This window comes from Amblyraja radiata, chromosome 8 (assembly GCF_010909765.2).
Source record: "Amblyraja radiata isolate CabotCenter1 chromosome 8, sAmbRad1.1.pri, whole genome shotgun sequence".
NCBI classification, from domain to species: Eukaryota; Metazoa; Chordata; class Chondrichthyes; order Rajiformes; family Rajidae; genus Amblyraja; species Amblyraja radiata.
The window spans coordinates 34,167,556-34,191,233 of record NC_045963.1 but is presented as its reverse complement, the minus strand read 5'-3'; the positions used below and the strand labels follow the sequence as shown (position 1 = coordinate 34,191,233).

General features: G+C 40.8%; 1 protein-coding gene across 1 annotated transcript in view; it reads right to left on the bottom strand.

The window, feature by feature from the left end:
* prkce (protein kinase C epsilon) overlaps positions 1 to 23,678 on the bottom strand; it is a 443,521-nt gene that overhangs the window by 180,443 nt on the left and 239,400 nt on the right. The window contains exons 3-6 of the mRNA XM_033025532.1: positions 15,880 to 16,039; positions 8,752 to 8,786; positions 4,538 to 4,623; positions 2,230 to 2,359 (exon numbers count right to left, since the gene is read on the bottom strand). Coding sequence (XP_032881423.1) covers positions 2,230 to 2,359; positions 4,538 to 4,623; positions 8,752 to 8,786; positions 15,880 to 16,039 — 411 coding nt within the window. The remainder of the gene's footprint in view (positions 1 to 2,229; positions 2,360 to 4,537; positions 4,624 to 8,751; positions 8,787 to 15,879; positions 16,040 to 23,678) is intronic.

Sequence of the window (23,678 nt, the reverse complement as noted above, 5' to 3'; positions counted from 1 at the left end):
CTAGTTAATGTTAATGACAAGAGTAATAATAGGTCTTTACTCCCAAGACCATGTAGAGGTCTTGAGACTAAAGACCATGCTGGTGATCAAACCATGATGATGATGATAAAATATTCAGATTTCACTAATTGTTGGTTTGTTAAATATAGATGTGTATGTTACATACGAGTAATTCACCATTGTCTTCAATATTTCAGCACACGCTTGACTAAGGAAAAGAGTATTTGAAAATTTAAGATCTCAGACCCAACACTAAGTACATGGTCTCCCCAAAAGCAATGATCCCTATACCCTTCTGACACTGAGAGATTCAACAATATCTCTGCAAGATATTCCAGATTCACTGAAAGGACTAAAGAATCAACATTAGTGTCTTCTGTGTAGGAAGGAACTGCAGATGCTGGTTTAAACTGAAGATAGACAAAAAAAACTGGAGTAACTCAGCGGGACAGGCAGCATCTCTGGAGAGAAGGAATAGGTGACGTTTCGGGTCGAGACTAAAGAAGGGTCTCGACACGAAATGTTACCCAGTCCTTCTCTCCAGAGATGCTGCCTGTCCTGCTGAGTTACTCCAGCTTTGTAGCTATCTTAGTGTCTTCTGTCTGGCCAGCATCCTCAGCATTGAACCCTAATTACTCTCAGCCGACTACTGTTCACAGGTAATGAGACCAAGATGTTCCCGGAGGTCGAGCATGCTGAATGGACATGGCCTGCTGCAGCTCGGAGTGGTTGAGGACATTGATAACACCATCTGACCAGGCCCACCCTGCAACTCTGACCTACTGCCGTCCCTCGGAATATGGTCTTTTATGACCAAGTTAAGACTCTATATTTTCACCAACTTTGCACATGAATCGTCCAAAATGGCGCCAGAAATGTGACCACTAGTGTACTGTCTTCTCAGTGCAATCTTCTATTCCTGTACTCTTGTACTTAAGTATGATTGTGTATCTTTGTAGTAAGATTTTTACTGAACTGTATGCTAAAATTGAATTCCACTATACCCAGGTACATGTGACAATAAAGTGAAGGAGCACAGCAGCAGGTTCCAAAAACAAACTCTATTCCAAGCTCTCAACTCAGGAGTCAAGCCAAGAGTGTTTAATTGTCATATGCACTAGGAACAGAAATTACTTCTTGCTGTAACTTTACAAGCACGTTAAGGCAACAACACAACGAATAAATCACTCAATAATGCAATAAAATATCAGTAATACTAGGTAACCAGACTATGACAGTCCAAACTGAAGTACATGGTACAATCTAATAAAGTTCATAGTAGAGCGTTGCTGGGGTAGGGTTGTGGTTAGGATTAAGCCGTGTGGTTCAAGAGCCCGAAGGCTGATAAGAAGAATCTGATCTTGAACCACCATCCTGTTGAACATTTCCGGGTGGGACAATCCATGCACATCCCAGATTAGTCCAGTGAACCAATTCTGTACTGTCTCCAATGGAACACTATGGGCTCTTACCTTGCAAATTAAACTTTGGTGAGGGACCTCATCAACCGTACTCTGGAAACCCAAATGCACCTACTGGTTCCTCTCAATGCACTATTGTGATTTCCTTATAAGATTCAAATACATTTTTTTAGATGTGAGTTTCCCTGTATGAAGTCACGTTGGCCCTGCCTGAATAATTTATGGTTTTCCAAATGTGCTGCTATTTTTCCCAACCAGAGACATTAGGCTACTGTTTGGGTGTCAATGCAATGTTTTTCCTCCAGCATCCTATTTCTCTTTTCTCAAAACAATCTATGTTCCTGGAGCAATCCTCCCTCACCGCTTCCAGCCTTGTTGCCTCCCAGACCTACATGACCCACACCTACATCCTGCCCAAGACTTACAAGCTGCACTACATAGAATATAGAACAGTTCAACACATCGTGCACTGTTGCCCTTTGACAATGTCTGTGCTGAACATGATGCCAATACTTTCATCTGCCTACATTTATTTTGCCTTTCACCATAAACCTCTATCATCAAACCATGAGCCATTCACCCACCTAAAGCCATCATGATCTTGTGCATACTTCTTACATAAAATGTACACATGTAAAAATTGCTGATAAATGACCGGCATCAGTAGTTCAGAGCATCTTCGGTAAACAAAAGACAAAACGAATGCTGAGTGCCTCCAATATTTTCAGTTCTATGTTAGCATCCTATTTCTGCAACCTTGCAATACAAGATAGCTTGTTAAAAGAGGAATGGAACCCAGATTTCTTACCTTTGCATTGTAATCCTTGTTTCAATAAACCCCAGAGTAGAGAGCCACAGTGATCACAGAACGTGGGTACTTTGAAGTTGTGAATGCTAAACTTGTGAGGCATGTTGACACTGAAGCGTTGAGAGCCCACCTACACAGTAAACAAACCAACCAATAAAATTGAGATTAAATTAAGCAATCCTGAACTAGCAATAGATAAAACAAACATATTTCGAGTAAGGGATAAACTGATTCACCCTTGGTTCATTTTGTTACCTTATGCCAGAGTTCAATACGGTTATATATTGGTTATATTATCACTTCAACCTACATACAGTGCCCTCCAGACAGTTTGGGACAAAGACCCATCATTTATTTATTTGCCTCTGTACTCCACAATTTGAGATTTGTAATAGAAAAAAATCACATGAGGTTAAAGTGCACATTGTCAGATTTTAATAAAGGCCATTTTTATACATTTTGGTTAGAACAACAGACAGCCAACCATGTCATCTCAGGGTGCCCGCTCTACCACCCACCAAATTGAGCTCAGGGCTTGGCAGACATTGACGGAGAGACACCAACCTGGCTGCTCTACACCCGGCTTGAGATCTAACTATTCCTTTGGTTTATGTTTCATTCGCAAGACGAAGATACAAGATATATACATTGTCCCCTCTCATTTCAGGGCACCATAATATTTGGGACACAGCAATGTCCTGTAAATGAAAATAGTCATGTTTAGTATTTTGTTGCATATCCTTTGCAAGCAATGACTGCTTGAAGTCTGCAATTCATGGACTTCACCAGATGCTGGAAGTCTTATCTGGTGATGCTCTGCCAGGCCTGTATTGCAGTCAACTTTAGCTTATGCTTGTTTTGGGGGCCTGTCCCCTTCAGTTTTCTCTTCAGCATATAAAAGGCATGCTCAATTGGGGTTCAGATCGGGCGATTGACTTGGCCACTCAAGAATTTACAATTTTTTAGCTTTGAAAAACTCCTTTGTTGCTTTAGCAGTATGTTTGGGATCATTGTCTTGCTGTAGAATGAACCACCGGCCAATGAGTTTTGAGTCATTTGTTTGAACGTGAGCAGATAGGAAGTGTCTATACACTTCAGAATTCATTATGCTATTATCATCAGCAGTTGTATCATCAATGAAGATAAGTGAGCCAACACTTTCAGCAGCCATACATGCCCAGGCCATAACACCCCCACCACACTGTTTCACAGATGTGGTGGTATGCTTTGGATCTTAGGCAGTTCCTTCTCTCCTACATACTTTGCTCTTGCCATCACTCTGATATAAGTTAATCTTTGTCTTATCTGTCCACAAGACCTTTTTCCAGAACTGTGGTTGCTCTTTTAAGTACTTCTTGGCTAACTGTAACCTGGCCATCCTATTTTTGCGGGTAACCAGTGGTTTGCATCTTGCAGTGTAGCCTCTGTATTTCTGTTCATGAAGTCTTCTGCGGCAGTGGTCATTGACATATCCACACCTGACTCCCGATGAGTGTTTCTGATCTGTTGGACAGGTGTTTGGGGATTTTTCTTTATTATAGAGAGAATTCTGTCATCAGCTGTGGAGATCTTCCTTGGCCTGCCAGTCCCTTAGCAATTAGTAAGCTCACCCGTACTCTCTTTCTTCTTAATGATGTTCCAAACAGTTGATTATGGTAAGCCTCAGGTTTGGCTGATGTCTCTAACAGCTTTATTCTTGTTTCTCAGTCTCATAATGACTTATTTGACTTTCATTGGCACAACTTTGGTCCTCATGTTAATAATTGATAAACAACAGTAAAAGTTTCCAAAGGTGATGGAAAGACTGGAGGAAAGACTAGGTGCAGGGAGCTTTCTTATACATGCATGAAGGAGGCAATTAATCTCACCTGAGCAATTACAAACACCTGTAAAGCCATGTGTCCCAAACATTATGGTGCCCTGAAATGGGGGGACTATGTATAAACACAGCTGTAATTTCTACATGGTGAAACCAAAATGTATAAAAATACCCTTTAATAAAATCTGACAATGCGCAATTTAACCACATGTGATTTTTTTCTATTACAAATCTCAAATTGTGGAGTACAGAGGCAAATACATAAATGATGGGTCTTTGTCCCAAACATTATGGAGGGCATCGTATAATTATGTTAAAAAATATTAAATCTATTTGGTAAGGTCTACACAGCTGCCACACAAACCCGTAATCTTTCAATTTATTGCAACAATGCCACTGAGAAGCATTCTGTATTAGTTCCCTCCCCATCATAGATACATGGTTGTCCAACATTTCATCATTTCCAATTACACCATGTAAAATATGTACCTCATCCTGTGCTTCTTGTTTCTTCAAGCCAGCACACTTGGTTATGATAAGTTCGTGACATCGTTTATGCACCACACAAGTACAAACTGTAAATTCAAATGAAAAATTATTTGTTCATCATTGCCTTTAATCCTCAGTGAGCATCTGTTAAAGAAAACAAACATCTGAAACACATAAACCAGCAATTATAATCAAAGCCATTACTCAGGATTTTATTACATTTGCTGACTTTGCAATTTATTTTCTTTCCCTTCAATAAGTAAAAACAATAAAACGTAAGTCTGTCAATACAAGCATGTGGAAAATATTTTCACTTTATATAATAAAAGGTGTTAATGGATTCTGGACCCCTTCCTAAATGGAATTTGGCATTTTCACCCTGTCAGTCCTAACCTGGAGAGACTCACTCCATGAGCATTATATCAATGCTGTATGAACTAGATCTTTTATTCCTCCATTAACTTTGTTTATTTCATCTGGACTCTAATTCCTGCTTCATGTCATGGCTTTTCTTTTTAGTTTGGTCTTATTATAAACAGCAAACCATCAATTTTAAAATTAAAAATATATCTGCCATTGTGTCTGAGAGGGCAGTTTTGTTCAATTATTGATAAAATATTTCAAAATTCAAACAGTGTAGATCCTGGACAAATGAGCCAAACAGTGTATGTTTCTGCTGTTTTGTTCTTTAGAACCGAACAATGGTGTACATACAGTGAACTGTGGGGTGTTATTACATCTAAAGTTCTTGTTGTTGCAATTACCTAAATGGCAGCCAGATTGGGGAAAGGAGATCAGCTTCTATTTTAATTCATTAAAATGCCAATAGAATTAACAGTTTATTAACATTGGTCAACGTTTATCAATTTATTTTGGTCAATTTCCCAACATCTGCCATATCCATAGAGACAAAAAAACTATTAATTTTGTCTGCCAAATTAGTCTTTGTTACTCAATCTCATTGGATTTCATGATTTCACAAAAAAAAGCCAGTAATTCTTTCTCTCAAAAAAAAATCTAATTTATAGATTGGGCAAAGTGTAGCAAAACAGTGGAAGGCTGAATGGTGATTAAAATGTTCCCTACTATTTCAATATAGAGCTATACAGTAACAAAGCACGGAAACTGCCTCTTTGGCCCAACTTGTCCATGCCAACCAAGATGACCATCTAAGTAAGTGTTTGACCCATATCCTTCAAAACCTTTCCAATCCAGGTATCTGTCTAAATCTCTTTTAAACCGTATAATTTTACCTTCCTCAACCACTTCCTCTGGCAGACAAAAGTGCTGGAGAAACTCAGCGGGTGCAGCAGCATCTATGGAGCGAAGGAAATAGGCAACGTTTCGTGCCAAAACCCTTCTTCAGACTGATGGAGGGTGGGGCGGGGAGAAGAAAGGAAAAAGGAAGAGGAGGAGCCCGAGGGCTGAGGGAGAGCTGAGAAGGAGAGGAGACAGCAAGGGCTACCGGAAATTGGAGAATTCAATGTTTATGCCGCTAGGGTGCAGACTGCCCAAGCGGAATATGAGGTGCTGCTCCTCCAATTTCCGGTGGTGCTCACTCTGGCCATGGAGGAGGCCCAGGATGGAGAGGTCGGATTCGGAATGGGAGGGGGAGTTGAAGTGCTGAGCCACCGGGAGGTCAGGTTGGTTAATGTGGACCGAGCGGAGGTGTTCGGTGATAAGATCGCCAAACCTATGCTTGGTCTCACTGATGTAGGTGCAACACTTCCTCTGGCAGTTGCATCTGTATATGTATCACCCTCTGTGTGCAGAATGTATTGCTTGTAAATCCTTCCACTCTCACCTTAAACCCATGTCCTCTAGTTTTTGATTCCCCTTCCCTGCGTTCACCTTATGCATACCCGTTATCATTTTCTACAAGGCATCCCCAAGTCTACTATGTTCCAATGAATAAAATCCTAATCTACCCAATCTCTCTCTCTCTCTGTAATTCAGGCAATGTTCTTGTTAGTGCTGCCTCACTGACATTTTATCAAACTGCAACATAACATCTAAACTGCTGTAGTCAATGGCCTGAATGATAAAAGTGTGTGTGTTTACTTGTGGTGCCACTTTTAAGGAACTACCTACATGTACTCCTCGATCCTTCTGTTCTACAACACTGTTCGGGCCCTATCATTCACTGAGAAGATCCTATCCTTGTTTGATTTCTCAAATGCAACAACTTGCACTTACTGTTGAAAGCCATTTATCATTCCTCAGCCCACTTACCTTGCTAATTAAGATCCCTCTGTAATTGTTAATAACCTTCTTCAGTTTACAATCTCACCTGTTTTAGAGTCATCTGCAAATTTACTAACCGTGCATATACAGTCATCCAAATCATATCATAAAGGATGAATAGACTTTGGACTAGCACAAATTCCTGCAGTGCACCAAAAGTCACAGGCCTCCAGACCACAAAAAAACAACCTTCCATTATCCACCTGTTTCCTACATCAAGCCAATTATGCATCCAATCTCCCTGGATCGCATGCAATCTAACCTTGCCTTCCATTCAGGATCTTTTCAAAAGCCTTGCTAAAGTTCATTTAGTGCAACAAGACTATTGATGGAAAATTAGCTGACCGATAACATGCATCTCTGAAAAGCTTGGATCATCACTTTGGAGAAGGCAAAGAGAGCCAGAGTCTACTTTCCTTGGTAGGACACTGAGAGGTGGAGAAGAACAGATGAATTTTGATGTGTGAATGTGTGATGAGGAAAGCAGCATTATTGAATAAAAGCCTTTATCTTTCAACAGACAGGATATACAAGCAGGATATTACCATACAAAACACTAAAGCATTGTGTAGAATTCTGGTAGTTATGATTACATGGACAGGACAGGTTTGCAGGGACACGGACCAAATGCTGGCAAATGGGACTAGTACAGCTGTGGGACTAGTAGAGCTAGGACATGTTAGCCGGTGTGGGAAAATTGGGCCGAAGGGCCTGTATCACTGTATCACTCAATGACTATGACTCAAAGTACAGGAAGACAGTCACAGCAGTAGAGAGGGTGCTGGTGAGATTTGCAAGGATATTATCAGGAACAGAGAATTCTGGTTATGAAGAAAACGTAGCTGGGCCATTGCTGTTTTCTATCAAACATTTGACACTGACAGCAATTTAGTAGAGCCATATAATACTAAGAAAGACCTGAAAAGGCTAGTTTTGGGAACTGGGGAGCATATTAAAGAAGGAAATCAGGGGGGCAAAGATAGCTCTGGCAGAAAATATTAAGGAAAATCCATAGAGATTCTATGTACATGAAGGGATAGAGAGTAATTGTAGAGAGATATCGACAGGATTGTGTGCAGGGCAAGTAGTGACAGGGAAGTACAGACAGAGACAGGGCCAGCACATAAAAGGACCAGGCGGACAGGCCCAGCACTGAAAAGACAAGCGAATAAGACATCAACAATCGCTTCAAAACTGTTCATAAATAATGAGCCTACATTTGTTTTTCAGGAATATCACCCATCAGCAGAAAGAAAATTGATTCTCCCACAGATTCATGATAGTCTCCCAATAATTTGTTTTTACCAATTGTCTTTAGTTCAACATTCAGTACAATAATTACCATTGCAAAATAGTTAAGGATTTTTTTCATGACCAGAGATATTTGCAGTTGTTCCTGGTAAACTACTAGAACTTGAGAATATTCATTCTTTTCCCCACCCATCCACAATGATTTTTGCTCCTCTGTAAACAATTCACTAATAGTTCTGTTTATCCTCTGATGCATTATTAATCTTTTAACCTGGAAGATTCAGGAATTGTGGCGTTCAATAATGCTGTTTAGCAGGACTTTATCCACTGAAAACGTTTATGCATAAATCTTTCAACCCATTCCGTTGACACCGTTCTTGTTCCGATGTTGGTCTAAAAGCAAAAATGGCCTTCAGCCACATTCATAATAGCTATTCAACCAGCGTTCTATTGACAAAGTAAATATTTCCTTCTATTGATGAAGGCATAAGCAATTTGTTCCAATATTAATAAAATACATTTCCTATGTGATTCCTTATCACAATTAAATGGTGATAAATTTCACAAATTCTATCTGGATCATCCAGAAATCTACCAACACTGGCCCATTTTATCATTAAATTGGCACACTTTCCATAAACCTACTGGAGAGTCAACAAAAGCAATGATAAAAATAAATACATTGAGGCACATAGATTTGAGAACCATCTCTTTCTTACCCTGGCACTGGTATCCTTGTTTACCTATCACTCCCCTGTAAACAAACAGAACAAGCATATTACATAATTGGAAAATTGTCACTGATGGATTTATTTTCAAAAGCACAATCTTTACGTGCAAAAACAACATTTTCCCAGAATTTCAATAAAGGTTCATATTCATTTATCATGCTGATCTATGATTTTACACCAAAGTCAATGGAGGTCTCTGGAATTGTGTCGCAAGATCATCAAGGATGGATTAGATCTCTTTACATGGTTTGAATTTTTTACATATCTTTCATGCATTCAAGGATTGATCTTCACATATTTCATTAATCATTTGGATTAGATTATATGCTTTATTATATGCAAATAAAATTACATGCATTCTATGTTGCGAATTAATGCCCACAAGGAACTCTACTGAGGGTGACACTCATTTCAATTAAGAGTGATAGATATACAAGAGATGACATGAAATAGGAGAACCTTGTTGATCTACTCCCCACAGCTAACCATGCAAAGTTAACAACACAAATCTGTCAAGCAATCCGAAAGGCAGATAATGAACTCTTCCCAGGCTGTATGAAGTGCTTTTTGTGCTTGTGAAATGATTAGTGCCAAATGCCTTCCCTGGAGAGTATCTTAATTCATCTGCCAACTGCCGGGTTAACATAGAAACATAGAAACATAGAAATTAGGTGCAGGAGTAGGCCATTCGGCCCTTCGAGCCTGCACCGCCATTCAATATGATCATGGCTGATCATCCAACTCAGTATCCTGTACCTGCCTTCTCTCCATACCCTCTGATCCCCTTAGCCACAAGGGCCACATCTAACTCCCTCTTAAATATAGCCAATGAACTGGCCTCAACTACCCTCTGTGGCAGAGAGTTCCAGAGATTCACCACTCTCTGTGTGAAAAAAGTTTTTCTCATCTTGGTTTTAAAGGATTTCCCCCTTATCCTTAAGCTGCGACCTCTTGTCCTGGACTTCCCCAACATCGGGAACAATCTTCCTGCATCTAGCCTGTCCAACCCCTTAAGAATTTTGTACGTTTCCATAAGATCCCCTCTCAATCTCCTAAATTCTAGAGAGTATAAACCAAGTCTATCCAGTCTGGTGAACCTTCTCTGCACTCCCTCTATGGCAATAATGTCCTTCCTCAGATTTGGAGACCAAAACTGAACGCAATACTCCAGGTGTGGTCTCACCAAGACCCTGTACAACTGCAGTAGAACCTCCCTGCTCCTATACTCAAATCCTTTTGCTATGAAAGCTAAGATACCATTCGCTTTCTTCACTGCCTGCTGCACCTGCATGCCTACTTTCAATGACTGGTGTACCATGACACCCAGGTCTCGCTGCATCTCCCCTTTTTTTAATCGGCCACCATTTAGATAACAGTCTGCTTTCCTGTTTTTGCCACCAAAATGGATAACCTTACATTTATCCACATTATACTGCATCTGCCAAACATTTGCCCACTCACCCAGCCTATCCAAGTCACCTTGCAGTCTCCTAGCATCCTCCTCACAGCTAACACTGCCCCCCAGCTTAGTGTCATCCGCAAACTTGGAGATATTGCCTTCAATTCCCTCATCCAGATCATTAATATATATTGTAAATAGCTGGGGTCCCAGCACTGAGCCTTGCGGAACCCCACTAGTCACTGCCCGCCATTGTGAAAAGGACCCGTTTACTCCTACTCTTTGCTTCATGTTTGCCAGCCAGTTCTCTATCCACATCAATACTGAACCCCCAATGCCGTGTGCTTTAAGTTTGTATACTAATCTCTTATGTGGGACCTTGTCGAAAGCCTTCTGGAAGTCTAGATACACCACATCCACTGGTTCTCCCCTAACCATGGTACTAGTTACATCCTCGAAAAATTCTATAAGATTCGTCAGACATGATTTACCTTTCGTAAATCCATGCTGACTTTGTCCAATGATTTCGCCACTTTCCAAATGTGCTGCTATCCCATCTTTAATAACTGACTCTAGCAGTTTCCCCACTACCGATGTTAGACTAACTGGTCTGTAATTCCCCGTTTTCTCTCTCCCTCCCATCTTAAAAAGTGGGGTTACGTTTGCTACCTGCCAATCCTCAGGGACTACTCCAGAATCTAAAGAGTTTTGAAAGATTATTACTAATGCTTCCACTATTTCTGGAGCTACTTCCTTAAGTACTCTGGGATGCAGCCTATCTGGCCCTGGGGATTTATCGGCCTTTAATCCATTCAATTTACCCAACACCACTTCCCGACTAACCTGGATTTCACTCAATTCCTCCAACTCCTTTGACCCGCGGTCCCCTGCTATTTCCGGCAGATTATTTATGTCTTCCTTAGTGAAGACGGAACCAAAGTAGTTATTCAATTGGTCCGCCATATCCTTGTTCCCCATGATCAACTCACCTGTTTCTGACTGCAAGGGACCTACATTTGTTTTAACTAATCTCTTTCTTTTCACATATCTATAAAAACTTTTGCAGTCAGTTTTTATGTTCCCTGCCAGTTTTCTTTCATAATCTATTTTTCCTTTCCTAATTAAGCCCTTTGTCCTCCTCTGCTGGTCTCTGAATTTCTCCCAGTCCTCTGGTATGCTGCTTTTTCTGGCTAATTTTCTTCCTCAGCACCCCTGCCAATTTGATTCACCCAATCTATATGTAGATTGAAGTCACCCATTATAACTGTTTTGCCTTTGTCGCACGCATTTCTAATTTCCTGTTTGATACCATCTCCAACTTCACTACTACTTAACACTTGGGAATATTGACCTCAGTATCAGTGGTACAGCATATGTCACTTTGGTAGCAGCTTATGAAATTAATGAATGTACTGTATTACTTTCCCAAAAATACACGGCATTTTTTTTTAACGTTTAAAGCATTATGGAAAAGTTATATTTGCGGATTGCAAATGTTTTACCACTTACAAAGTGAATACATTGCATCAAAAGCAAGTGCAAATTTTAAATACAAGAAATGGGATGACATATTGAATTCTGATCCACGTGAAACAATAAATTCTGACTCCGGTGGTTTGGTCTTTATCCTTCTCTCATATAAGAATTCACACAGCTTCAAATGTGAATGACGAAGGTGCTTCCACATTTTCTTCAAATAAAAAAAAGATAATCTTCACAAATGTCAAATTTGTTGTCTATTTTTTTTGGCTTCTCTCCTTTGTTGCAGGCATTAACTTATCTCCCTATCGTATTGTCCCAGCATCAACGGTAGAATCTTCCAAAACTCAACCACTTCTCTCCTTAAAAATCTTTTCAAAAATAACATTGTCATTCTTTAGGTATAGGAACGTTAACAATGCAAAATATTGCTCGTCACTAAAGAGCAACAAGGAGTAGGTATCTAGTCACATAATGTGTCCTTTTCAACTATACAAATAACAATGGTTTCCAGACTTAATCACAGAGCTCCTTAAATTTCATTGGGCACTTATATCACAGTCTGCCCTCTCCTCATTCTCATCCACTTCACCTCCCAGTACTTTTCCACCGGTCCCTCCTTCTCCTCACCTGCCTGCCTGCCACTCCCCTCTCATCAGCCCAACTCTCCTCACCTGTTGCACTCAGTTGTCTCTGATCACCAATTAACCCGGTATATAGACTCTCCTCACCGTTCACACAGTGCCAGATTGTTCTCAGCATTCATGCAAGACTCTCCAGCGATTTCCCGACTGGCTTCGACTCTCCTTTCGTCTGTCCCTCGCTGGTTTGTTTGCATTGTGTGTTGGATCTCCTGGTTACCGGACCTTCTGCTACCCCGACTACGTCTCCTGCCTGCCCCTCTTCGGAACCCTCGCTCAATCCTGAGCCTCTGTGTGAGTACGGTGTACCCATTCCTGTGTTACTACTCTGTGTTACAGTATCGTAATAAAGTTAGTTACCAACTATGCCTGCCTGATTCTGTGCTGCTATTGGGTCCAAGCTATACCCGTTACAACTTATCATTGTGTATCGCACAACTTTGACCTGCCTGCTTTAATCTGGTCACTTCCTCCCTAACCAAAGCCCCAATTTACAGAGCTCTCCTGGACTTGTGATCATAGGCATCCAACTCACTGATGTCTTCTTTTATCAATTGCAAGCTCCGCCACCACTCACTGCTGCAAACTGAGCTGCTTCCCGGTACTGTTTGTCTGTTGTCCCAGCATACTCTGCGCTGGCACGGCACACACACAAAAATGGACTTTCTTGGAAGAGACTGTCCTCCTTCCTGAAGCAGACAGTTCAGTGCTAAAGCATCTGAAATCCAAGTCAAGTCTGTTTTTGCTGGGCATGTCCATGAGGGGCCATATATTACAGGTCCCAAGCTTCATGTTGAAGATTGGAGGACAATTTGTTGGAATGTGTGATGTCTATTGCCTCCAGCTACATAAGGCTTTACACTTAAGGTGTGGCACAATGGTGCAACGATAGCGTTGCTGCCTTACAGTGCCAAAGACCCGTGTTTGATCCTGACCACGATGTGCTGCCTGTACAGAGGTTATGTTCTCCCTGTGACTGCTTGGGTTTTCTCCAGGTGCTTCATTTCCCCCCCCCCCCCCCACATTCCAAAGACTTGCAGGTTTGTAGGTTAATTGGCTTCTGTAAATTGTCAATAGTGTATAGGATAGTGCTAGTATATGGGCGATTGCTCATCGGCATAGACTCGGTGGGGCAAAGGGCCTGTTTCCACGCTGCAAACTAAACTAAAATATGAGTGCAGATCACTATCTGCTGCACATACAATCATATACAAGCAGTCTTTGGTTTACGCAAGGGTTCTGTTCCTACTAACTTAGAAATGTCTGCAAATTAAATTATCTTCAAATCAAAAATGAAGTTTCCCCCAAAAACCAAGGAATGTGCAGTTGCTACAATCAGATGTATGGATTTAGAAAGACAAAATACTAAGATTTTTAAAATTACATCATTAATGATTATTAAATCAATTTCTCTTTAAAAATGGCCTCCGTAGGTCTGCTGGAGTCTGCTGACTTCAGACTATCGACTAATTCCGATTTGTTTTAGATGAAGTTCAAACTAAAATTTGCTGTGGGAATATGCGATTGTTGGTTGATCTGGAGAAGAAGTATGAAATAATTTTCTTGTGGGATGATAATATTTCCATTTCTCTTGTTACATCGAATAATAAAGGTACAGGACTAAAATTATTATCAGATCTCTATACACACGACTGCTGTGTTTTTAGCACCCTTGTGGGTAAAAAGAGGGAGGGGAGAAAATCACTTGTTTCTAGTTTGAGAGGAAATCGTTCAGTCTTTATTTTTAAGGTTGCAGTGATTTTTTCTCAACAGAATGAGCAGCAGTCAAACATATTTTTGGCACGGGAGAATTTGCATGTCAGATCTCCACAAGTCAGATCTTATGTAACCCAGGGACTGCCTGTAAAAACAATCCAAAGAGGTGCCCCGATGTGAAACATAATCTGTCCATTCCCTCCGCAGATGCTGCCTGACCCAGTGAATTCCTCTAGCACTGTTTTTTGCTCGTGGACCCGTATGCATGGACAAGCTCAACCACGTAAACCCTTGGTCAGCGACACTGCTAGATTGCCATCCAACTCAGCACCCTGCCCTAGAATCTTCTTGCCCTTGCTCTCCTCTCATTCAAGGTCCCTCGCCTCTAAATTTCATCCTAACCTCCTTGATTCACCTTTCCACCCTACCTCCACCTTCCGCTTTCACTTTCACTCTACTTTCCTCTAAGCGTCTGCCTCTAATGCTCCCTCCTCTACCCTATCTTTCCTTCACACTTTTTTCTTGCTACTCCACGCAGAGAGTGCTTAATAAATTGCTTTTGCTGATGGACTTGGATGTTAAAGAATGAGACTAACATGTTAAGACAGCATAAATCCAACCACTTGATGTCACAGTTAAGTGCAATAGGCATTCAGACAGAAGACCTACAAAGTAGCTTTGGGTAAAGAAAAAGTAGTGATACTATTTGGTTTAAACATAAAATCGACAGTTTAATGAGTTGACAGGTCCATTAGAAACAAAATCATTATCTCGTTCGTCTTGCACGAGTAAGAGAAAAGTAGCAAGGAGAATTCTTGATCCTGAAAATTTCAGAGCTTGTTTGGATTTCATTTTAGATGGCAGCCCATGGCAAATTGCAGGTTCAAGGCAAACAGTAACCTGAATAAGGTACCAAGGGACTACTTGTGTCATGGAAGTATACTACAGCAAGAATCCATGTCTTAAGTATATGAGGAAATAAAATCGTCCCCAAAATGTTTCTGGGCATTTGGATTACATTGAACTCGTGTAACTTTCACGAAGATTGTTGCAAGGTCATGATGTACTTGACCTTTTAGCACATTTTCTGAGTTATTAAATGCAAGTAACTTGAAAAATGTAAAGCAATGATTATTGAGATAAATGAGAAATGTTTGGATTTTCACCATCATCATTGTCGCTCTCACCATCCTTGTGACTTTTGCATTTAATCACTGTTTTTCACCTCTTTCTTGTGATGGGCTGAAAGGAACGGTACAAAACAGGAATGTGTCCGTAAGACTGCTTGCGATTACAAGGATGAGAAAATGGTGTGGATATTTGTGGATGTGATTGAGTGGAGCTGTAAGTAATGTCTCCCCATACTCGCCATCTCCAACAGCATGCTCACAGCCATCTCATAGCCTTGTCTGGAATATCTCTTCTGATACTCTGCTTCCTTCTTACAAGATCGAATTCATAAGCGGAAGGCAAAGTCCGTCAGCACTGTAGTTGATTTAAGTGAAGGAAGCAAAGGAAGCAGTACAAGAATTATCTTTGGATTATTGTTAGCGGAGTGGGTCACACATATTGCAAGCTTACATCTTTGTTCCCTCAATGACATTCCATAAATTAAAAAGGATCAATTATGGACCATTTAACTTGAAAGTGATGAGTGTTCTGGCAACCCTCATGTAATGCAAATAGGGAATTGGAGGATGGCCTATGTGTTCACATACCAATGACGAATGGAAGTTCAAATGACAACTTGAATGAAGACAAAACATCTGAGAAGAATGTTCTAACTATTAAGAAGAATTAGCTCGAATTAACTATCTGGAAAGTTGCACATAATGTAGCAATTCTTCACAGTTGGTATTTGTCTTTTAATAACTCTCTTACCAAATAAAGTCACGGCAATGCGAACAATATGTTGGCTGTCTAAGATAGGTGGCCATAAACTTGTGTCCATTGACCTGATGGACCCTCCGCCGTACAGCTCCTTGTCTCTTCCTGGGCCGCATTCGTTCTCTAAACACACGTTCGGCATTGTCCTTTGGTGCTGCAGAAAACAAGAAAAATTAATTATTAAGTACAAATGTGAACCACCAAGAAACACAATACTTGGGAGATTTAACAAACAAATAGACATGTTCCTGGCATAAACTTGCTTGAAGTCAATTCAATGATTCAATTATACTTTATTGTCACATGTACCTAGATGCAGTGAAATTCTTTGTTTTTGTATACAATTCACAAAGTATGCAGAGTCGCCACATATCTAGCCTGTCTAATCTTTTAAGAATTTTATATGTTTCTATAAGATACCCTCTCATCCTTCTAAATTCCAGTAAATACAAGCCCAGTCGACCATTCTTTCATCATATGTCAGCCCTGCCATCCCGGGAATTAACCTGGTGAACCTACGCTGCACTCCCTCAATAGCAATAATGTCCTTCCTCAAAGTAGGAGACCAAAAATGCACACAGTACTCCAGGTGCGGTCTCATCAGGGCCCTGAAAGACATTACAATTGCTTTTATATTTTTATGATCCCAGATCCCATCAACCCCTTTAAAATAAGATGTTGTTCGTGTCATTTATGTATTTGAACTTTTCATAAAGTTAAAACTTCTAAAACTGATACTGATCCTTTTTGAAACCGTGGCGATCAATCTTTAGTTTAGTTTAGAGATACAGCTCCGAAACAGGCCCTTCGGCCCACCAAACGCACACCGACCAGCGATCCCTGCACACTAATACACTAGGGACAATTTACACTTGTACCAAGCCAATTAACCTACATACCTGTATGTCTTTGGAGTGTGGGAGGAAACCGAAGATCTCGGAGAAAACCCACGCATGTCATGGGGAGAACGTACAAACTCCGTACAGGCAGCATCCATAGTCAGAATCGAACCCGGGTTCCCGGCGCTACAAGTACTGTAAGGCGGCAACTCTACCGCTGCCCAACCAAATGTATTTGTCAGTTATAAATTATACTTGCAATATAGATTGTTCTTTAACCTAATTACTTCATGACTGAATGCTTCATGGAATGTTTCCAACTTAATATTGCACCATAATCCAGGTATCTGATGTTCAGATAATTTACACCATCAGATGATTTAATCTAAATCAGTGTGAATACCATGACGATAATAAGAAAGTGCTTGATTTCCAAATGCAAGTTTGCACATTTGAATTTCAGGGGCAATAATCATAACTCATTGAGTTTAATATTACAGTTCAACTGTTTTATCTCTGTCCATAAATAAAGTATGGATTGGAAGGACACAAAGTGCTGTAGCAACTCAGTGGGTCAGGCAGCATCTCTATAGGACAAGGATAGGTAATGTTTTGGGTCGGGCCCCTTCTTGGGCAGGGGATGGTCACCAGCTTAAGAGAAGTGCCATTGACTATTCAGTCTGAACAAGGGTCCTGACCCAAAATAACACCTATGTTCTCTCGAGATGCTGCCTGACCTGATGAACTATTCCAGCACTGTGCATTATTTTGTCAACCAGCATCTACAGTTCCTTGTTTCCACTATTGACTGACTCATTCTGACTCTATTGTCTGGTGCCAACTAATATCAAAACAACAACAATGTCGGCCAAAAAGTAAATATTCACAACCTACTGGCAGTGAGCTATCACTGGTTTTGGGAATTATTTTAGATTTTTTTTTAAATCAAGAAGAAAACATCTTGAAAGAAATCTCGGGCTCAAGCAAGTCTAATATCATGGAAAAATAGAATGCTATTGTGTCTCTTATTACTGCTATTAGGGCGGCACGGGGGCACAGCGATAGAGTTGCTGTCTAACAGCACCAGAGATCAGTGTTCGATCCAGTCTATGGACTGAATGGAGTTTTGTTTGTACGTTCTCCCCATGACCCGCGTGGGATTTCTCCGGTAGTTCTGGTTTCCTCTCACACTCCATAGATGTACAGGCTTGTAACTCAATTGGCTTGGTGGAATTGTAAATTGTCCCTAGTGTGTATAGGATCGCGTTAGTCTGCAGGGATCGCTGGTCGGATCGGACACTGTGCCAATGGGTCTGTTTCCACAATCTTTCTCTAAACCAGGGGTCAGCAAACTTGTTCTGCATAGGGGCCAGGACGCATGTCTGTGAGCGGACGGCGGGCCACATCTATCACGTGTACACATGGATCCCGCCCCCATCCCGCCCCGGATGGCAGGCATCAAATCACGTGTTCACAGAAGGTAGACAAAAATGCTGGAGAAACTCAGCGGGCGAGGCAGCCTCATGCAATCCTTGCATGTCTCACCCACTGAGTTTCTCCTGCATTTTTGTCTACTTTCGATTTTTCCAGCATCTGCAGTTCATTCTTAAACGTGTTCACAGAAGGTTCGCGGCCATGCCGGCCGCTTTGTGCAGGATGCGATACAGCCAGAGCTCGGCTGCTGCTCAGGGCGCCCGGCTGCTGCCGGGGCGCTCGGCGGGCCGGATAATTACGGGGGGATAAATCTGCCTGCGGGCCAGATGATTTTGGGTTACGGGCTGCATTCGGCCCGGGGGCCGTAGGTTGCCGACCCCTGCTCTAACCTAAACTTAAGATAGCTGAGACGCTCATGTCTGCTTCACCTTAAATTACAAAAGGAAACTGAGTAAGCTGAAAAAGTAATGGGACTTCAAAATTGAAATATAATTCCCATCAATATATATTAGCTTTGAGGATTTGAAGCCAACGTCCCAATCACCAGAAACAAGAGTTTGTTTGTTCTAAGGAGGTGATTCAGTTACATACAGTTCCTAATGCATCAATGCATGATATTCATAATGACAATTTAAACCAGAATGTCTATCCCAAAACTATACAAAAAATATGAAACAAATTGAATAGCCATCCATCAGAATGCTATCACATAAAATGCTTACATGTAAGAATCCTTTGGGGAACTTTGATACTGAAAATCTATGTTATGATGATGCATTTAGTACAAGGCAAACAGAATGACGACAGCATATTTTGTATCCATTTGCTAACATTTTTGCAAACTCTGGATCGGGATGCCTGGATTGGGCAACGTTCATGAAAACTAGAGAGTGGATTGGACTTTGAAAAAGGTGTAAAACATGGTGCCTCCTGCATGCGGTCTCAGTGGATTGTTTCTGGACACATTGCTAATTGCGGATGTACTTAGGTATGGCATTACTCGACTGGACTGTTTATAAGAAAATAATTTCTCTGTGCATTTGCACATGGCAAAAAAGTACCATTGAACCATTGAAAGTGAAACATGATTTTCATGTTAACATGTTTTTATTAAATTTAACAACTCATTCAATTGTGCACTTAGTTATTCTTATGGGCTTGTCCCACTTAGGTGATTTTTCAGGGGAGAGGGGGGAAGAAGGAGGGAGAAGGAGTGGAGACAACTTTTAAGAAGCCAGAGATACACGGCTTTGAAGCTTAGCTGACATTTAACATTACCAGTCAGTAACAACTGCTTACGTTTTTTTCCCCAGTGTACGGTAAGCCCTTTAAAAAAAGGGAGGAGAGGGGAGGGGGGGAGAGAGAAGGGGAGGGGGGAGGAGTGGAGACAACTTTTAAGAAGGCAGAGATACATGACTGTGAAGCTCGGCGGACATTTAACATTACCGGTCGGTTATCCTTGGTTCTGAAAATTACTGCTTACATTTTTTTTTCCCCAATGAGCCAATGAAATTCACCGGTCAGCATCGGCTACAATCTACGAGAACCTATGAGAACTTTCGACCTCCTGGCGACCCACCTACGGCATGAGAATTCTCGCTACTCTCCATAGCGGCTTCATTCTAGTCGCCACTAATTTTTTAACATGTTGAAAAATTTGCGGCGACCATAACGAAGCTGCGACTAGTTCCCAGAATGTGGGAACTCCTCGCGACCATGAAGGCGACTACCCGGCAATTACCCGAGAACATGTGGCGACCATGTGGCGACTGCATACTCTCCTGCAGTCGCCTAAAAAGTCGCCGGTGGGACAGGCCCATTACTCCAAATGTTTCTTTCCACAGAAGAATTTTTGATAACATTGTTTGCAGCTTTAGAATAATCCTGTAATGCTACCAGTGGCATTCAAAACAGTTACATTGAAAGGTCAACAGAATCTGGATTCAGCTCAAACTAAAGATATGCCAAGCATTCACAACAGGGCAACAGTTCCAAGTACAGTATACACACGCATGCTTTGCAGCAGTGATATCTTTTCATCATCATTAATACGAGAGATAAGGCAGCATGATATTTATTTTATCAGGTTAACTTCATTAAGTTTGATGAAACATTGATGTTAATAGTTTACTTTAATGGCAGCATGAAATTTATTGACTGCAGAGCTACCACAATGACTTGGCATGTTAATCCATGGGATGGATGATGCATTCGGACCACAGGATTCCCTCAATGAATCTCTTCCCTTAATTGATCTCAACCACAATGATCGTAAAAAGCAATTTAATTACCTTACAATTCGGGTTTAGAGAGAATAAAGTAGTCAGCCAACTGCTTCTGACTTGGTTGTGCGTTGAGGTTTTCTTTGATAGGACCAGATTTTGTTTAAAGGCCTAGTTCATCGAGCAAAACAAAATGGTGGAATCACAGTCAAATTCCACTTATGAAGAATGCTTACATGAGCAGCTACAGATGCTGGAATTGTATTTTAAGACCAAAAATAAGCATGTGGAACCATAAGCACATGAGCGATTAGTCCAAAAATTATTTAATTTTGCCTGGTCAATGGGATTGTACCTTGTTGGATGCTAGCAGGAGAATTGAGAGAAAAAAAGAGGGGAAAGGGTCTAAGGAAGAAGGAGGGTGGGGACCTGAGGTGGGATGCTGAGGTAGATGGTTAGGAGAGAGGGGGCAGAGAAATAGTGAAAGGATCAGCATAGGAACCGGGGAAGAAGATTTGGACAAGATTGTGTCTGTATGTGTGCATGCAGGGTGTGGTCAGGCACTATGTATCTCTTCAGAGCTGAAAAAGAAGCAAGTTATCCACAACCCTAAGGGGCCATATCAGACATGATTGAATGGCAATGTAGACTCGATGGGCCAAATGGCCCAGTTCTGCTCCTATGTTTTATGGACTACATAAGGATGAGAAAGAGAAGCCACATGTTTGGCCATTTTTCTTATTGACCACATAATTATCAGTTTCCAGAATATTCAGTTGATCTGGAAAATCAGGTCAGATGATGTTAGCGAGAGACATTTGAATGACGTGCATCAGAACTTGGAACAAGATACCTTCACTGCAGGCTTGGCCAGGATTTATCTTGGAAAATTATCAAATCATTTTGACATTGCTATTATTTTAGACATAGGACTTCTGTAAGCACATGTGTTTTTAGATCGGTACCTCTCAAGTGCTTTTAACTTGTAACTGGCTGTGCTTCACCATGGGACCATGGAAATCTTGCATGGGACTGTAGATTGCATATTACTGCGTCAGATAACGTAGTCTTGAGCATTACAATTAGCTACAAAGTGTGCAACAAATTCCACCCTTTATTTGTTGTGATGCCCTCTATGGTGACATATTAATAAGCCAACAAAATAAGATCAACTAAAGCTGAGATGATGAATCCTAATAAGGCCCTTTACTTGCCAAATGCAGAGCCTACCAAGGTTTTGGTTAGCTACCAGAAGAGCACTTTAAAAAAGCACACGTTCAATGAGTAAGCTCTTGCAAATGTGCTAAAAAAAAAAAGCATTGAAGAGTCAACTTGAGTTAAGCTGCGTTGAGAAAATACAAGATGAAGTGAAGATAAACAGCAGCAGAAGTATTTCCTGTTAGTAGTGTCACCATTCGCTGAAAAATGGTATGACCACAGATTACCAACAGCATTGAATAATTGATACTCGGCCTCATAACAAGGAAAATTAAGTGAAAATTCCTACGGTAGAAATCTCGGACCAAGCCCAAACTAAAGTTTCTTCGAACAATGGAAGAGCAGCTCATTTGCGTGCAAAAATAGGGATGAGCACCATTATAAAGTGTAGCTCCACGGTCAGAACAGACATGAGAAAGGGTTCCTAGCCAAAACGTCACCCACTCTTTTTCTCCAGAGATGCTGCCTGACCCACTGGGTTACTCCACACTTTGTGTCTATCTTAGACATACTCACCTTTCGGATGTGATGGACAGTAACAAAATAAGGTCCCTCCCTAATCATAGAAATTTCTTCCCCAGTCTCCAAGGTTAAGCCAATTTCATTTATTTATAAAAAAAATTTGTAGTGGAGTGGATGGAGTTAGGCCACTTCCCCAGCATGGAGTCCAGCAGGTAATGTTTCTATACAGGGGAATGCTTATATGCTGTCTTTTAATCTGGGTTTCCATTGAAAAGATTGAGGAGGGTGCTAGTTAAAATGTGAGAATTCTCTGTTTATTTCTAATAGCAATATTAAAGTGTGTATCATAAGGAAAGGAAGAATTCCTAATTGATTACCAATGATACCCAAGAGTTATATTATAAATCCAAAAGGGGATCTATATGGAAACAAGTATCCACATCTTAGTTGAACATTTTAACATATTATAAACATGAGAAAATGTACCTCAACTTCAGCCTGATCAGGTTACAGATTTTTGGACAGAGTCCAAGCATAATTGCAACCCCACATGCTAAACATCTCACAATAAGGTAAAGCACTCTTTCAGATGTTGCCATCTTTGTAGTTGCTAAGATTTTGCCTGATATCTCGGGGTTTTTCTTTTTTTGGTTGCTTGCAGAAAGAGAACCAAAGTTCAGAGAGGAAAGGCATCAGGTTGCCTGGCACACACTGGAAGTAGAGCCTTAGCCAACCAGACTGAAGGATTCTTAAAATAATAACAAAAGACTAGGAAGTGTAAATTGGGTGGCAAATCAAATAAGATAGAATGGAATAAGCGAGAGTAAAATAGTGACAGAAAGCAAGTTTTAATTGTTGGTCTGGGGAAAGCGTCAGTTTTGCTGGAAGCCCATTGTACAAAACAAAGTGTTGTCTGGTATTTCTCTGGGAGGCCATGACCGAGGGGAGAGCAGAACTGATCTGATTAAGCCTGCGCCATGTCCGGATGAGGGAGGAGCACGGTAGTGTCAAAGGGCGGAGAGGGTTAATTGGAGCTGGCAGCTCAGGGACCACATTAAGAAACTGGAGATTGAAAACTGAAAGAGCTGCATTTTCAACGCAGGCAGGAAAGTTGATTTTTTTCAATCTAACCAGTATAGGAGCATAAAATGCATGAAAATCCATACGTAACTTTATTTGTTGTAGCAATTACTTTTTAGCACAAGGATGGTACAAACAGTTGAAATTTATTGATGTTATTTGAAACTAATTCTTATAAACTCAGTATTGCAAATTGAGCCCATGATACAATTCCATGTTTGGCAAAGCAGTACAAAATTGACTGCAAATTCTGAGTATCGTGCATCTGTTCTGTGCATGAAGCTGCTGTGCCAGCTGTACATAAATAATGGTGAGTGCCATTAGCCTCAGTTATTTTGAGAGCAAAAGTTGGCTGAATGTATTAACAAATGTAGCATGATTGACTCATGACTGAAGGAACCAAAAAATAAAATTTCCACACAAGCAGCTTTATGATACATCATGTGCCCCAGTCCCTGTATAAAAAAAATTGGATGCATTTCATCAACAAGTAAGAAAATATCTTCAATTAATTGAAATTGTATTAAACTTAATTGCT